The sequence below is a fragment of the Lepidochelys kempii genome, chromosome 3 (assembly GCF_965140265.1).
Source record: "Lepidochelys kempii isolate rLepKem1 chromosome 3, rLepKem1.hap2, whole genome shotgun sequence".
Taxonomy (NCBI): domain Eukaryota; kingdom Metazoa; phylum Chordata; order Testudines; family Cheloniidae; genus Lepidochelys; species Lepidochelys kempii.
The window spans coordinates 128444061-128460778 of record NC_133258.1 but is presented as its reverse complement, the minus strand read 5'-3'; the positions used below and the strand labels follow the sequence as shown (position 1 = coordinate 128460778).

At 43.5% G+C, this 16718-nt stretch overlaps 1 protein-coding gene across 1 annotated transcript in view; it reads left to right on the top strand.

Annotated features, from left to right (window-relative positions):
- The first annotated feature begins 15656 nt into the window (after positions 1-15656).
- Positions 15657-16718, top strand: part of THBS2 (thrombospondin 2) — a 46301-nt gene continuing 45239 nt past the window's right edge. Inside the window, exon 1 of the mRNA XM_073337960.1 lies at positions 15657-15938. Coding sequence (XP_073194061.1) covers positions 15932-15938 — 7 coding nt within the window. The 5' untranslated portion in view covers positions 15657-15931. The remainder of the gene's footprint in view (positions 15939-16718) is intronic.

The window sequence follows — 16718 nt, the reverse complement described above, 5'->3', positions numbered from 1 at the left end:
CTTTCTTGAATAACATGTATTGTAATTCAGCCAAATGAATGGTCATACATTTAGGAACTAAGAATATAAGTCACACTTACAGAATAGGAGACTATCCTGGAAAGTACTGGCTCTGAAAAGGATTTAAGGGTTAAGATGGGATAACCAACTGAACGTGAGCTCCTATGCAGTGATTAAGAGAGCTAATATGATTCTTGGATATATAAACAGGGGAATATAGAGTATAAAAAGAGATGTGGTATTATTAACTCTCTATCTAGCATATGAGATCATTACTGGAATACTGTGTTCAGTTCTGGTGTCCACACTTAAAAAAGGATGTTAAAAAATTGAAAAGCGTTCAGTAAAGAGCTACAAGAATGATTCAAGATCTGGAAAACCTGTTTTACAGTGAGAGAGTTAAGCGGATCTATCTATTTCTTTTGTCCAAGAGAAGGTTAAGAGATGACTCAATCATAATCAGGAAGATTTCTGATGGTAGAGCAGTCTTTAATTTAGCAGAGGCATAACAAGAGGTAAAGGCTAAGCACTAAAGCTAGACAAATTCAGATTGGAAAGAAAGTGTACAAGCAAGGGTAATTAACAATTAAGACAGTTTACCTAGGGGTGTGGTGGATTATCTGTCATTTGAAAACTTCAAATCAGAAGACTGGATGTCATTCCAAAAGACAGGGCCAACTCAATCAGATGTTATTCGACTTGATGCAGGAATTGCTGGGTGAAATTCTATGACCTGTGTTATGCAGAAGGTCTGACTGGGTGATCATAATGGTCCTTTCTGACCTTGGAATCTATGAAACTATAAATGTGAATTGAGCTTGGTGGTCTCACTCCAGTTCCTAAAAGCAAAGTGTCCTCAGCTTGCACTAATGCTGCATGTTTATAGTCCTGCCACCAAATCTGGGTCTGACTCAGTCCCCAGTGCAATTTAGAGCAGCTGCAGGCCTGTTCCAAGTTGCCCCAAGAAGCTGTTCCAGCAGCTGGGGATCACCAGATCTTATTAGCTCCTTGGCCACATTCCTCCTTCAAATTTTCCCCAGACACACCACCTGTCCTGGGGACTGAGAGTGGGAGATGATGGGCCAGCTGTATGCCACATTGCCACATGGGGATTCCCCATACAGCATGGAATCTTCAGGTAGCTGCAAAAAGAAAAGGAGTACTAGTGGCACCTTAGAGAGTAACCAATTTATTTGAGCATAAGCTTTCGTGAGCTACAGCTCACTTCATCTGGTTATGTGGGCTTTCTGGCTGCTGACCAAGGATCTGGCACCATGTTAGCATTTGATGCCAAAGGTTTAATTGTCAAGGAGCGTGAACTATCCCTAAAAATGTCCCCTCCCAATCCAGATTGAGGTTTGGTGGCAGGTCAGTATGCAGAAGTTGGCTTTCCTCCCTTCTGTACTTTATACAGTGAATGCAACAGTTAATGTCAACTGCCAGGGGCATCAGTCTGGCACCTTTAATGAGCACTAAATGCACATGCATGCCTATATGAATCAATAGTACTCGATCAAACAATCTCCTATATCGGTTCCATATTTTACTGTGTCTTTTTGTGGCGTCCTAGACAAAATACAACTGTGAACATACAGCACACTGGATGCTTGTGTCAGTGCCAAGGTTATGTGTTTATTCCATCGGGATAAATATCCATTATTTTCTGTCACTGGCTAATGTTCAGATTTCTTTTATTTTCATTGGCTAGCCGACACCAATTAGTGTGTGAGGATTTAGCTACATTACATCACCAGCTGTGTCTCTTAGAAGCATGTGACTGCAAAAACTGTACACGTTTCCATTTATCCATTGCATGCCTGTGACTTGCATTCACCCTGCAACATGCTTCCACCCATTAAAGAAAAGCTGTCACTCTCCTCTCCCTTTTTAGAACACAAATGGAGCCACTCTCATGTACTTTTGGTTTCAGATCAGCCCTCTTATAAGTTATAAGGGTGGAGAATTTCCTCTGGGTCCTTAAATAGTGATTTAGAATGCTTTAACTCACCATCACAAAGATGTTTCTAAAACAGAAAAATAAAACAGCCATAACTTGTATTTGCCCCCATAAAATGACCATTTACAAGCTCCCACTGCTTACTAACAACTGTAGTTTCTGGGGCAATGCTACCTTGGTTGATGATATGAAGTAAGTTAAGAATCCTTGGGCCAGATTCACTGTTGCTCATGCAAGAGGGTGTAATTTACATCCCCCTTCACCAGCCTTGCCCCTGGTGCTTAAGGGGCATATTCACCCTAAGGGAGGATAGGCAGTGGTAGCCACTTAAATTGTGGCTAGAACAGTGGTGGAAGCTGTCAGGAGCATGGGATGTTTGCAGCCTCAGCTTCCTTGGCCATATCTCTGATCCAGCCAGTGCAGCTCATTTTATGCTCTGTGATAGCCTCTTGTAACTCCACCCTTGGTAGAGGTGAGGTTATGGGCATGTTCCTTTGTTCTGTATGCCATCTTGGGATTGCTAGACCACACTGGACTCCAGCCATGTCTCCAATACACTCCTAGACAAGAGGCTGCTGAAGGGGAGGGGCTGATGTTAAAGCCATCTCTGCCATCTTTCCTCCAACTCTGCTACACTGTGAGAATACCCAGCAGGGGAAGTATGAGCTTTCTGCTCCCTTTGCACTCCAGGAAGGTTGCAAATGAAATGGAATTGACCTGAGAATGTGATCCAATAATTTCACACAGATATGGTCATAAATACTCTGTAAGATGACAAAAGTGGTTCAGAAAGCCCTCATGTCAAAATAAGAGGTCAAGCAGTTCCCACAGAAGAAGAACAAACTTGAAGAATGCACCCGCTGACAGAGGCAGAGTAATTGCATAGATTAATCAATGGGATTGCCAGAAATGGTGCATACATTCCTGTCTATTTCCATAAACAAAATGTACAGCTTTTATTTAGAAGGATGACCTGCCTGTTATTCTGTCTTTTTGCATACGTGGACCATAGTAAAATTTTTGTAAGACCTTGGTGCTCCAAAGGAATCCTGTTGTCATTGTTTAATTGAAGCCTTAATCTCTCTTCACTTTTTCAGTTTAATATATCTTGAATGACCTGGGCTCCCTGTTGAGTTGTGTTACTCTGTTTGACTGCTAGATAATTAGTGCAGCGGGTTGTTTTCCTGGCTGTTATCCAATTGGCTGGGATAGAGTCTGTTGCTCAGATGCTGTGGCTCATTGCCCATATAGTGGAATATCATTTGGAAAGACTCTCCTTGTCTGACCCAAGATTTTAGCTAGCAACTTGAAAACACACTGGTTGATTTATTGTCCTCTTCTTGAAGTGTACCTATAATCTTCGGGGCATATATGCCATTATACACAATACAATCAATATCACAGCTGGTGCAGTTGGTGTGACCTAGCAGCAATAAAGACCCAATAATAGACAAAAAGAAAATGCTGGTACATTAAAAATAAGTCACCATCCCTCAAAATTCAAAATGGTATGTAATGGTGTAAACATGCTTTTCTGTACACCTGCCATCTGCCTCTTACTGTCCTCCTCACACATTTTTTCCACTTTTGTCTAGCTCCCTTGCACTGGGTCTTCTCAACTAGCTCATAGGTCCTGGCTTCATGTCTGCAGTACATGACTTCTGTCATGGGCATTTGACTTGAATCTCTGACTGCCAAAATAGCTCCTAAGCTGATGAATTACATACTTGGTTGATTGGCTTTCCACTGAATTGATCGCCTATCTAATCAACTGAGTGATACTTGTAAGCAGAGTCAGGATGAGCTCCACCCTGACATCTGGTGGTGAGGTGTGGCAAGTTGTGGAAAAAAACTTCAGGTGCTGATCTCATTTGCATAGGCACACCCACTCCGCCTAGAATGAGGACATAGCTGCCCAAATGGTCACTTTGGCTGCTGTATGATCCCCAGTGTCTCTGTTATTGGGGCAGGAAGAATAAATTGTTATTACCCTGATTATGGGAACTGTGCTTGGAATTGTACTTGGTCTTTTGTTATGATGGAGGGACTCACCATCAACTGAGTAGCACTCGCTAGGCAAGGGTCATGGGTTCCAAAACTCTGTGAATTGAGAAAGACTGGGGATAAGTATTAATACTTGGTGGTATAGGCCCCTTGGTGAGGGCTTTACATGCTAATTGCACTTTCTTCTCTCTCCACTGTGGAATATCAGAACTAATTTTGATTCCATTAGGAGTCTAGTTACAGGCTGCTGAGCTCACTTTGGGCTAATAGTGTACCAGCACTGAGGCTTCCCTACTACAAGCTGAATTCACCAAAGAGCTAAGCTGAAATCACTGAGTGTTGTGTTAAGTAGTGGGGGAACCTGAAGATATATTGTGGAGCAGTTTGCGGGACAGCTGGAGTGCCTTGTGGACAGGCTGGTGGAGCAGTTCATAGGACGGTGGGAGCCGCTTGTGGGGAGCGGAGTGGAGCAGTTTGTGGACCGCTGGGAGTTGCTTGTGGGATGCGGAGCTGGTGAAGTGGAGTGGAGCGGAGCCCTATGGAGCTGCGGGGCAGTCAGCTTCAGATCATGTAAGGTGCCCCTTACCTCTCTTCTCCCCCCACCCCCCCGATCTCCACCCAGGTTGGGAGGTAAAACTCTGCAGATAAACTTTTGAACTCTGGGGCTGCCCTGACCAGAGACAGAGACTTTTGGGTCATTGGACTTTTGGGACTTTGGGTGATTTTGGGTTGCTGGACTCAAGAACCAAAGGGAAAGGACATGACCCAATTTGCTTGGGGTGGGTTTTTGCTCATGGGTTCTGTTATGAATCCTGTTGGTGGTGTTTCCCCAACATAGTGCCACATTGTTTCTCTCTGTTATTAAAAGGCTTTTTGCCACACTCAGACTCTGTGCTTGCGAGAGGGGAAGTATTGCCTCTTGGAGGCATCCAGCGGGGGTGGTATATATTTGTCCCAGGTCACAGGGTGGGGGCTCAAGCCGGTTTTGCATTGTGTTATTGGAATGGATTCCCTAGATATTGAACCCGTCCCTTGTTGCTGCCAACTCTGACAGGCAGAAGGGTTACGCTTAAAGTGAAAGCAACCTCTAACCCTTTTTCCAGATTCTGGCTATTCTCTTGTTAATTAAAACCAACTTCTGCTTAATTTTTCCTGATTTCAAGGCTGCAGTAAATTCCAAACGCCTCTGTTTTTCCCCCTATGAAAGCTACCACTTCCTGTGCTCAGGCCATGCTTTCCTTTCCTTTTCCTTATTCAGTATCTCTACTGCAATTTTTCATACCACGTGCATATGATCTATGGGAGAGACATTATCAAATGCACTTTAAATCTCTAACAGCAGAGAGGAAAGAGAGAAATGCAAATAACAATTTAAACCACAGTTTGGTCTATGAAGAATCTGCAACTGGGAATGAAAAATTGAAGCTGGTTCAAACATGTAGAGGCCTATATCTAAATTTAAGGAGAGCACTTAACTCATAGTGCCTCTAGCCTAGACTTTCTGTCCGGTAGAGGAGAGCAGTAGGTACTCTTGAAATTAAAGGAATAGTTTTTGGGGTTTTGCAGAAGGATGAGCTAGAATGCACAGCTACAGACTAGGGACCGAATGGCTAGGCAGCAGTTCTGCGGAAAAGGACCTAGGGGTGACAGTGGACGAGAAGCTGGATATGAGTCAGCAGTGTGCCCTTGTTGCCAAGAAGGCCAATGGCATTTTGGGATGTATAAGTAGGGGCATAGCGAGCAGATCGAGGGACGTGATCGTCCCCCTCTATTGGACATTGGTGAGGCCTCATCTGGAGTACTGTGTCCAGTTTTGGGCCCCACACTACAAGAAGGATGTGGATAAATTGGAAAGAGTCCAGTGAAGGGCAACAAAAATGATTAGGGGTCTGGAACACATGACTTATGAGGAGAGGCTGAGGGAACTGGGCTTATTTAGTCTGCAGAAGAGAAGAATGAGGGGAGATTTGATAACTGCTTTCAACTACCTGAGAGGTAGTTCCAGAGAGGATGGTTCTAGACTACTCTCAGTGGTAGAAGAGGACAGGACAAGGAATAATGGTCTCAAGTTGCAGTGGGGGAGATTTAGGTTGGATATTAGGAAAAACTTTTTCACTAAGAGGGTGGTGAAACACTGGAATGCGTTGCCTAGGGAGGTGGTGGAATCTCCTTCCTTAGAAGTTTTTAAGGTCAGGCTTGACAAAGCCCTGGCTGGGATGATTTAATTGGGGACTGGTCCTGCTTTTGAGCAGGGGGTTGGACTAGATGACCTCCTGAGGTCCCTTCCTACCCTGATATTCTATGATTCTAGAACCAGATTAAAGGGGTATTAGCAAGGGGGACTCACTATATATGAAAAAGGTGGATGATGGAAGGATTAACGAGGTACAAGATCAAGCAATATGAATAGAAATAAAGTTACACATTCTTAGGCCTTAAGTGAGTGGATGCTTTGGATCAGGTTTTCAACTGCTTTAAACTGGTGTATCAGTTGAATTCAACAGATGGAATAGCGATAGACAAACCCAGAAACTGTTACACACACACACGTGCTTACACAAATGTGTTTGCATGAGTACATGTCCAGCCCATCAACATGCACCCCTGCCCCAAATAGCTACATGAATAAACACACATCTACCTCCATAGAAGCTTTCATGCCCATATGCAAACATGCACTACCCTACACCCCATGCATTCTTTCTTAATTTGATGACCTATCAATGAAAATTCAAGGCAAGTGACATACTGAACTGAGAAAAGAAGGAAACAAAACAGAAACCAGGATTTATTCAACACACATGCTTTCTAAACATAGATCCCACCCTTTTCTTACATAATTGCCTATTATGCAAAGTTTTGTTCCCAAAACATTAACATCCATCTTGATATGATTTCTTCCTCCCCCGCCCTCTCATTTTAGCACATCAGTGTTGGTGCGTGTGCAACAGGAAAGCAGAGTGATGATTGAAGTGATGTCATTAGTGAGGAATGTCATCATTTGCCATGATATACAATCCCAGTGGAACACTGAGTAAATGGGCAAGAATATTAATATCAATAAAGAGTGTGTCACTAGTATTGTGTCACTGTATATCAGCTTAACATCTAAAAAAAGAACACATGGCGAATCATACATGTAGGGAAAAAACATCTTTGCAGTCTCCTGATAGTCTTGACTGATCCGAAGTCAGTAAGATCTTGAATGGGGTAGAACGCAGAATCAATTGCAAAGTTAAAGCATGGCCAATAGCGTACAAGAAATGGTAAAGTTCTTATATGTGTCATAGTGGAAGCTTTACAAAGAAACATAATAGATCAGGCAAGCAAAAGGGTCAAACTGTAACAAACGGAGGCTCAGAAAGCAAGCACTGAGGAAAAGTCATTAAGATACTGTTATCTCCTTATTACTTAAAACTCAGCTGTAGAGGTTTTTCTAGTTTCTGCAGTTTTCCCAATGTCTCATCATGTTGCTATACTAAATTAGTGAGGTAGAAGGTTACAATGAAATTAAAATCCTTTCTGGTTGCTTTCCATGAGGACCAAATAATTGTTGCAGCAGCATCAGATCAGAAGGAATAAGGCAAAGATGGTCAACAAATATTTCTTCAAGTTTTGAAACATCTTCACTCTTTGCCATGGCTTTTGTGTTTTGTGAACAGTGTGTCACTGAGGTTTCCTTACACAAATGTTTGCAGAAAGCAAATGACCAAGTTGGATGCATGAAAATAGTCAGAGGCCAAATTTTTAATTTGTGCATGCAAGTATTTGAGAGGGCTTGCTTGCTCATCCAATCAGGGAACAGAAACAGATCCGTGTGATTTATCTGACCATTCAGAACTAAGCAACAGAGCTTCAGTTTTGATTGTTTGTGATCAATACAAAGAAAAGAACTGCAAATACATTCAAGTAATGAATAAATTAGAGGAAATTATGATCTGTTTGTGGATGTTCTGGGTGCAGAAAAAGAGTCAAACAATTAGAGTCAAACACATTATTTGTATTTGCTCAGCTTTAATCACGTAATCATTATCAAACCAGAGCTGGATGAAGACCTTTCTCCTCTTTGGGGTCCCATATCCATCTCATGAATTTCCTTCTTTTATCTCTATGCCCATCCTTTGTGATCTGTTACTATCTGTCTTTTTCTCTCTGGGAGTTGTGTGCATATGGATAAAAACTAGGTCCCTTGACTGCTTTTTGTGGTTTTTCCACTTTTTGGAAACAATTTCAATTCTTAGAATGTTTTTCTCACTCTGTTAGTACTGCCCTCCCTTCAGTCAATTGTTCCTCTGGATTTTTTTAAAAAGATATGTGAATCCTCTGTCTTGTGGGTGCTCCATACCTGTTGGGACAGTGGAGTGCCACACTTCCCTAGGACTTCCTCTGGGTGCACAATACACCCTCCTGCATGCACACCAAAATGTGTGGGCCAGGGCAGCGACTGGGTGCTGAGCCTCGGGAGTTAAGTGCACTCCTGGCGGGACATAGAGGGAGTACCCTTGTTTCCCCTGGACTCAGGCTCTGCAATTCTGACAGGTCCTTCCATGGAGTGCGCAAGAGAGAGGCTCCTTTCAAACTCCCTCCCCCTGTGCACCCATATAAAGTCACTGCAGAATCTGTCCCTGTATAACTAAATGCAAGCAGTACAGTTAGGCCTACAGATGGGGTATCCTATCTCAACAGTAATATGGGTAAGTAATCTGTTCATTTTTTAATATATACACATACAAAGTGAGTCTAGGGGTTTGGCTACACGGCAAGTTACCATGTGACAAACTAGGATGTGAATCTACAGCACGCCAGCTTGCTGCGAAGTAATGCTCCATGTGGACACAGTTACATCTCACTGAAAGTCCTGGAGTGCTGCCCTCTGTGTAATCAAAAGCTATTTTCACAGTAAGATTATCCAAATCTCATTTCTTATTGGTTTTTGTTTCCAGTGGATGATGTATCTTTTATTGCACATGGTGGAAATGACCAACTTCTTGGGCTATGTATTGAAGTTCTCACTTAGTTGTCCTCTGTCGTTATCCAGGTAAAACTCCAATTTACCTCAATATGTTTTGCCCGAGAGTAAGAATTGAGTATAAACTGGTAAGGACATAAGTTTGGTTTTTACACATAAATATAATATGATTAAATTCCATTTGACATAGAGAAAGTCAACTCAGTGCTAAAATGAAAACAAAATTAAGATTATGGCTTGAATACTGTACAATGAAGATAGTCTTGTGCGTTTCAAAGTCTACAGTATAGTGATGGATGCTGTCATCAATGGATATAATTGAATACAGCACACTGTCTTCATGGTAGAGTGAGGAACTATGTAGCAAAAGTATAATAAAAATATGAAGTGGAATAATAAAACCACTCAAACTAATGGAAAATATGTTGTAGAATCCACAGCAACAATGTGGGATCCATTGAGCATTTCCAATACACATATACATAGCAAACTCTCTCAGTGGGGGAGTATTCCTTATTGTATGCTGACATTTTTTGGCATCCCTGATGTGTTCTGTGGTGCACACTTGGTGAAAAAAAATACAAAAAAATCCAACAAAGAGGATAAGAAAATATTTAACTATTTGTTAGTGGGTAAATATTCATTATTAGTTCTGAGCTGTGTTCCTGGCTCTGCCAGTGACTTATTACGTGGTCTTAGTCAAGTCACTTATGGCTAAATACACAAAGGAGACAGGCTTCACGTTGCAACACCTGATATTAGGTCCAGTGGAGTTCACAGTGCTGAATTCCCTAAACAATGCACGGGGAGAATTCGGTGCCTAAGAAAGGGATTCACAGAAACCAGCCAGCTGAGTGGAGAACTGTTGAAGTTAGCCAGTAGGAAATTCTGAAGTGATGGGTGATGCCTCAAAGGGGGTTAGGCACCTAACTGTGGGCCAGAGGGTGCTGCCTATCTCTGCTCCAGAGTCACAGCCATAAAACCTATCCTGGAGTTAGGTGCCTAAGCCGGGTCAGCCTTTCCTTGTGAAAAGCCCTCCTCTTAAAATACTTATTCAATGGGCCTGAGAGAGTGAGAATGATTCCATAGCCTAGTAGTTAGCATACGTATCTGGGTGACCCAGGTTCCAATTCTGCTTTACTGGCTCATTAGGTATTTTATACAAAGTGGAACAGCTCCAACAAGAGAGACTGAGAGAGACTCATTGCAGAATACTGCATAAACTAGTGGTTAGGACATTCAGGTGGGAGAGAGGAAACCTGAGTTCTAATCTTTGCTTCTGCGCAGATAGAGTAAGGAATGGAACCTGGGTCTCCTACATTCTCGGTGAGTGCTCTAGCTGCTAGGTTATTGGGTATGGCATAATAAGGTGGTGTGTGGGTTAGACAGGCTCAGAAAACGCCTACTTGTTCAGGCTCTACAGGTGAGAGAGGCAGGGGAGCACCTCATTTATGAATCCAGCCAAGACTTAGGCATGAGCTGGCTGCCGAACAGTTTGGTAGTATCAGGACTTAGGTGGCTTTATGTATTCCCACCAGCAGAAATTTAGGCATGGGGACTTTACTGACAATTATCTTGGTGCCTAAGTGATTTATGCACCTCCAGAGTTAGGCAGCAGCTGAGTACGGGTTTTGAAGACTAGATTTTGGACTTAGGTGCCTAAAGTGGCAATTAGGTGCCTAAATCCTTTGTGTCTAGCCTTTAGGCCCCCTGGTCCAGCAAAGCCCTCAGGCATATGCTTAATTTTAAGCACATAAGCAGTCTTGTTGACTTCAACGGCATTACTTATATGCTTAAGCGTTTGTTGGATTGAGGCCTTGATCGGTCTCTGACCCAATTTTCTCATTTGTAAAATGGGGGTAATATGATTTCTTGCTGACAAGGGTGTGGTTAGGATATGCTAGCTGATGTTTGTAAAGCACATCGTGATCCTCTGCTGGAAGGTGTTATACAAGTTCACAGTATTACTATTTTAACTCACGGCTGGATACATTTAGCTTCCAGAAATAGTTTAGGGAGAGTTGGAAATAGAATACTTCACCTTATGTGTCAAAGAAAGACAAACATGGAAATCTGTTTAGGTTTGTGACGTTTAGCCTCCCCCTGCTCCTCCTGTACCAGAGGGTAAATTAATCATATACCACACTTTGGTAAAAACAACTTTTACCCTCATCAAGGGCAAAGACCCCTATCATGTAAAATAATCTACTCCAGTAATCCAAAATCTACATTCATCTTTTAACTGGAGTAGTTGCAGAGGGACATCTGAAGAACACCTCCCCTCCCCTCAAATATTCCTGGATAGCAGCACAAACTCATTCAGAAACTGTATAGCTGTGTCACAGTCTGCTCTGTAGTCAGATATGTTAGTTTTGTGGCCCAGATTGACACTAGATTGTGGAAATTAAATCTTGCTTGACAATCCCCTCCTCCCACATTTTAAAATGTTTATTTGTTTGGCTTTACAAAATAAGAGCAAATAAACTAGATAACACCTAAGCCCTAGATCTGAAATGTGGCAGTAACACTAAAGCATCAATCCTCAGCTATTGCTGTAACATTTGGAGAGGATGTTTCATATATTCGTAGATTTTTAAAGCCAGATGGGACCATTAGATCATCTAGTCTGACTTGACAGGCCATACAATTGTACCCAGTTACCAGTGTTTTGAGTTCAGTCATTTGTTTTTCTGAAATGACCAACAGCTCCAAAGACAATACTTCAATAACCTTTGATCTGGTGAAGATTAAATTCCATGAGCCAGATTCATTCTTGATGTAACAACACGGGACGTCAGCAGTATTACCCTCTGGATTAATTTCATCCAGTATGCAGAAGGTTCGTGTTTACCCTACTGGGCAGCTCATGCCCTTTAAGATCAATAGTGGGAGAGCTAGTATAGAAAAGGCTCTTTTACACCTGCTCAGAGCATGTCTTGATGAGATGCGTTACCCATTCTTGGAACCAGCCAAGAAATAACCACAAACAAAGGGTGAACTAGAGCAGCACTGAGGGCTGATTTATTGCTTCCCTTATTTGCCCAGTTATACTCACACACACAACACATTCATGCTGGCCAGCTGCAGGCGCAGATATTGATTTTGATTTTGCAAGTTGCACTTGTTGGCAGTCTGAAGAGAATAGACCTTACAGTGATTTGCAAATAATCCATTCTGAATGTCATGATTCTCACCTGATCCAAAATGAAGACACTCGAATTCTTGGTGGAGCAGAACAAACAAACGTAAAACAACCAATAGAAATAGACAAAAACTGAAAGGGAGAGAAGATGGCTACTGCTTAGGTTAGAGTTATAAAGGGGAATTGCTGTGGTTCAGTAGTTAACAGTTTCCTTGGGGTTTCCTTGTGTTTTGCTTCAAACCTTAATATAAGACCTGCAGTTAAATCTCTGATATTTCTAAATGTTAGTAGATTTTATTTTGAACCCTCTCATTGGCATTAGACACTTTTACGGTTTACTCAGCAATTGTTTAACACAGACACCCTTTTAAGAAGGCAAATGGAAAAGGTTTGGATGTAATCCCTGGTTTTGTGAGCGTGTGAGTAGCCAGCACAGGGTTAGGAGCATAGCCCCTTTTCTCTGGAAGAAGCTTCTTGGGCTGAAGATGGCATTTGCTATTTTGAAGTTGTCAAGTGGAGAATGAATAGTGAATATTTGCAAGGTTGTGGAATAGATAGGAGCCAATCTCACCCTATATATAATCATCACCCTATATATAAATGATCATCACCCTATATATAAATGGCTCAGTTTGAAAGAAGATTTTATTAATCCTTGAGTCCTACAAAGCATACTGAGATCGAAAGGAGGTTTTATTATATGGTACTTGGTTAGAAGGAATCTTATTGGATTTATTTCCTTGTTTCTCCGCCCACTAAAATGTCTTTTTTACACATTTGCAGATTTCTACTGAAAACAGTATTACTACAGGTACCAACAAACAGGCTGCGTTATCCCATTTGCTACTAAGGATACTCTGAAGTCACTTGAAACCAATGCTTCGGTCTGTCCTTCATTTGGAAAAAAACAAACAAACAAACAGCAGCTTTCTCTCCCTCTTCCCCCTCCCCCCTTGGCCCCTGGGAGAAAAAGAAAGGGGAAAGTTCCCTGGTTCACACTTCTCACATGGGTCAGTAGAGGGAGCCCAATCTGGGAGGAGCTTCTCTTGCAAAGAGAAAGGCAGGGATCCTTGCTCTGAGGTCTAATTTCAAACACAGCTGTTCCTGATTATTTTTAATTTTGAAATTTCAACATTTTTTCACTGAAATTGAATTTCAACAAAAATAGCTGATGACATCTTCATAATTTCTCTCCATATTTTGACCAGTTCTTACTTCTATCATAGTATCTCCTGTATAAAGGTACATATGGGTGGTTCTCCAATTTCTTCATTTTGAACACCACTTTGGACCTGATCCCAGGCCCACTGAAGCCAATGGGAATCTTTCAGCTGATTTCAGTGGGCTTTGGCTCAGGTGCTCAGTGGCAGAATCAGTGTCAAGGAGCCACTCCACCACCTGGCACCCCATCTTCCACTTCTTGGTTTTCAAAATGTTGTTCATATTGTTCCCTATGAAAGGTTCTGCAGACTGCTGACTATTCACTTTGTTGTTTGAGAATTAACCTGGATGGTGAGGTGTCTAATAAAAAATCTGTTGCTTAAAGCATGGGGTCTTCTAATCAAAGTGGAGTAGGATAGTAGTCATGTTTGGAGACCACTTTGAGTTGGTCTTTCAAAACAGTAGGTTGCCTAGGAAGGGTGATCTGTGTACAGATTTTAACTTTCCTGTGCGGGACCCACTTGCAGGGGTGCGTTAGGTTAAAAAGCAGATGATGCTTCCATGATGATAATAGGAGACTGGTGGTTGTTGACTTAAATGGGAACAGGAGCAGGGCAGCTACCCTGGAGTTGGATTCAGGCTCCCATAAAGCAGTGTAGACCCTGGAGTGCCAGGTTGGGACTCAGAGTTCAGCAGTTCCGAGCCTGGGGTTACAAATGAGTGTAGAGGCTGGGTCTGCTAACTCGAGCTCTACTAACCCATGGCTTACATTACAGGAGAGACATACAGTGGATCGCTTAGGAGGCTGTTGACTCAATGGTCTTCAGCAGTGGAGAAGACTCCTCCTGTATATCCAATGTCTTGAAAAGTATCACAATCAATCACCAGCAGCATCAAAGGTAAACAATGGCAAAAGGAAAGGTGAATTCCTCCGCCACTTTATTCAAGGTACTCAGCTTCATAAAATCAACCAAAAATTGTTCCTGGAGGTGGGGGGAGGAAAAGTGAAGAATTTCCTGCCTGCAGCTTCCCCCCCCCGCCATGTCCTGGGGAGCATGACTGTGTTTGCACCTTGAGGTATTTTCCCTGGCTTTGTCTCGGCGCTGGTGTCACATTGCAGTGCAAGTTCCCGGAACGTGCCAGGGTTTCCAGGAGTGAAACATATATCTCCCCCCGCCGCCCCCCCGTTCTTCGACCCCCATCCACAGCCTGACTCTGGAGCTGGAGAGCGGCGGCTGCTGCTGGCGGGCCTCCAGCCATCCACCGACCCAGCTAATGAGGGCCAGGTTTATTCCGCAAGTACGGCTGCCAAGGAGCCAATGTAGCTAGAAGAAGGGAAAGAATTTCACGTCAGACACGACTTTCCGTTTCTTTCTATCTTTTTTTTTCAAAGTGCATACATTTGGGGGGTGGGGGGGGGGGGTGAGAGAGAGAGAGATCTGCTGGGCTACATGCAATATTACACAGCACTGCAACCGATGAATACGCATGTACTAAATAACCCCCAGGCAGGGCTGTCTAACGCGCACAGCTTGCGCTATGAAGTGTGTGTGGACCATCCCGTTGCACTGCATATAGGCAGCAGAGTCCTATACTGGATACAGTACTTTAGCCATCGACCCGTTTTCTCTGGCAACACACAGCTTCGAGCGCTCCTCTTCTCTCCGATCCGGAAAACAAAGGCTCCCACGTGTGAGGGGGCTGAGGTCTTCTCCAAATGCAACGCCGGGCAGCCCTCAAGAGACTTACAACCCGAAAGGACCCCTTCCCCTCTCCCACTCCCCCCATTTTTTTTTTCAAGGAGGCCAGGGCCGATTCAGTTGCGCCCGTTCTGGCTTTCTTGCCTTCTATTTTCAGACAGTCCGTTCTCCAGATCGGTTGCCGGTGCCTTTTAAACGACTTAAGGGGGGCACCCAACTTTTGCGGTGTGTTTAAAAACGAAGGTTCCGGGTCATAAAAAGAAAGGGGGTTCTGGCTGGGGGCGGGGGAAATGCGGTGCTTGCACGGGGCGACCCGAGGGGACGCGGCAGAGCCGGGCCGATTTCCGGGCGCACGGCGAAGGTCTGAGCCAAGCGAGACGTTGAGGCGAAGGACGCCGGATAAGAGGCTCGGCCGCCCTTGGGGGCAGGGCGCCGTGCGGTGGCCTCGTCTCGCGTCCGCCGCGTTCACCCTCGCCACAGCCAGGGCTGGAGGCGCCGGGTTCCTCTTCCCAAGAGAGGAGGGAAATGCAGGGCGCTTCCTGTCCTGCCAGAAGACTAGGGAAAGTAAGAGAGTGACGTCCCTTTCTGCTTCGTCTTGCTCCTCCCTTGCCCCAGTGTAGGACCGTCCCTTGTAGAAACAGGAGAGGGGGCGGGGCGGGATGGCGCTGGGGGGCTGGAGCTGGGATCGCCTTCCAGGTAGACGGGAGCAAATTGTCAGGTCAGAAACGGGAATTATGTCATTCCTGCGGAGGAATGAATGCACAAGCGCTTCCTCGTGTGGCTGATTGACAGCAGTACATGCGAAGGAGAGTATATAAAAGCGGAGAGCAGCCCCTCGCAAGGCACTGGAAGAAATCTCAGCCAGACTACGGCGGATTCTGCAGCCCCGAGGAAGCTTGGAGTTTGCACTTCGCTTTTTCAAATAACTCCCGCTCTCTTTCTTTTTGGATTTGATTCGGAGCGTGAACGATAAACGAGCTGCAGCAGCAGAGCCTTTTATGCCGGGTAAGGGGGGGGGGGCACCTTTTAAGATTTCACATCTGTAAATGCCGCGATTGGCAGAAAACTGCTGTTATTAGCTGTGGGTGATGGATTTGTCTGTCTGCTTATCTCTCTGTCCCTCCATCTCCTCTTAGGTCTGCTTAGCTCAGTATTAGAGCATCTGTTATTCAATCCACCTTTCTTTCGGACGACTATCTTTTCAGCTGTGATGATAGCTGGGAATTTTGTCCCTTAAGTACTTCGTGTTAACTAGTATTCATGCTTTGTGCACATACAGTACAGGTTAATTTTTTGCACAAACAGAGTATAGGACATCTTTCCTGGTGATGGTTAGTGAGGTAGATAATACGATTACAGAAACAGCATTTAGAAATGGGATGTAAACACGTTTGTTATACTACTGCTCATTGTATCCTATCTACCATAATACGTACATTAGATAGAAAAGAAAATATTTGTAAATGACTGGTGTTGCATCTGTCAAAATGTACTTGAAGTAGGATTTTTAGCTACCCCCCCCCAAAAATTTTTTTTTTGCAGATAAGTGGTTTTGTAGTAATGTCCTGAGCAGCAAACACTTATAGTTTTATATTGAAACTTTGTCTTTGTGTAAAAGATAATGTCCCTGAGCTTTTTGGAAATGTAGGTTAGACATTTTTTAAAGTGTCAAGGTAGCATACTCGTATCTTGAAATTTGTGTGTCTATACAGTACAGCTGGCAAACTGGGTTTGCTCTGTTTAACAGACATGCATGTACATACACACAAGTTTAGATGAAAATGC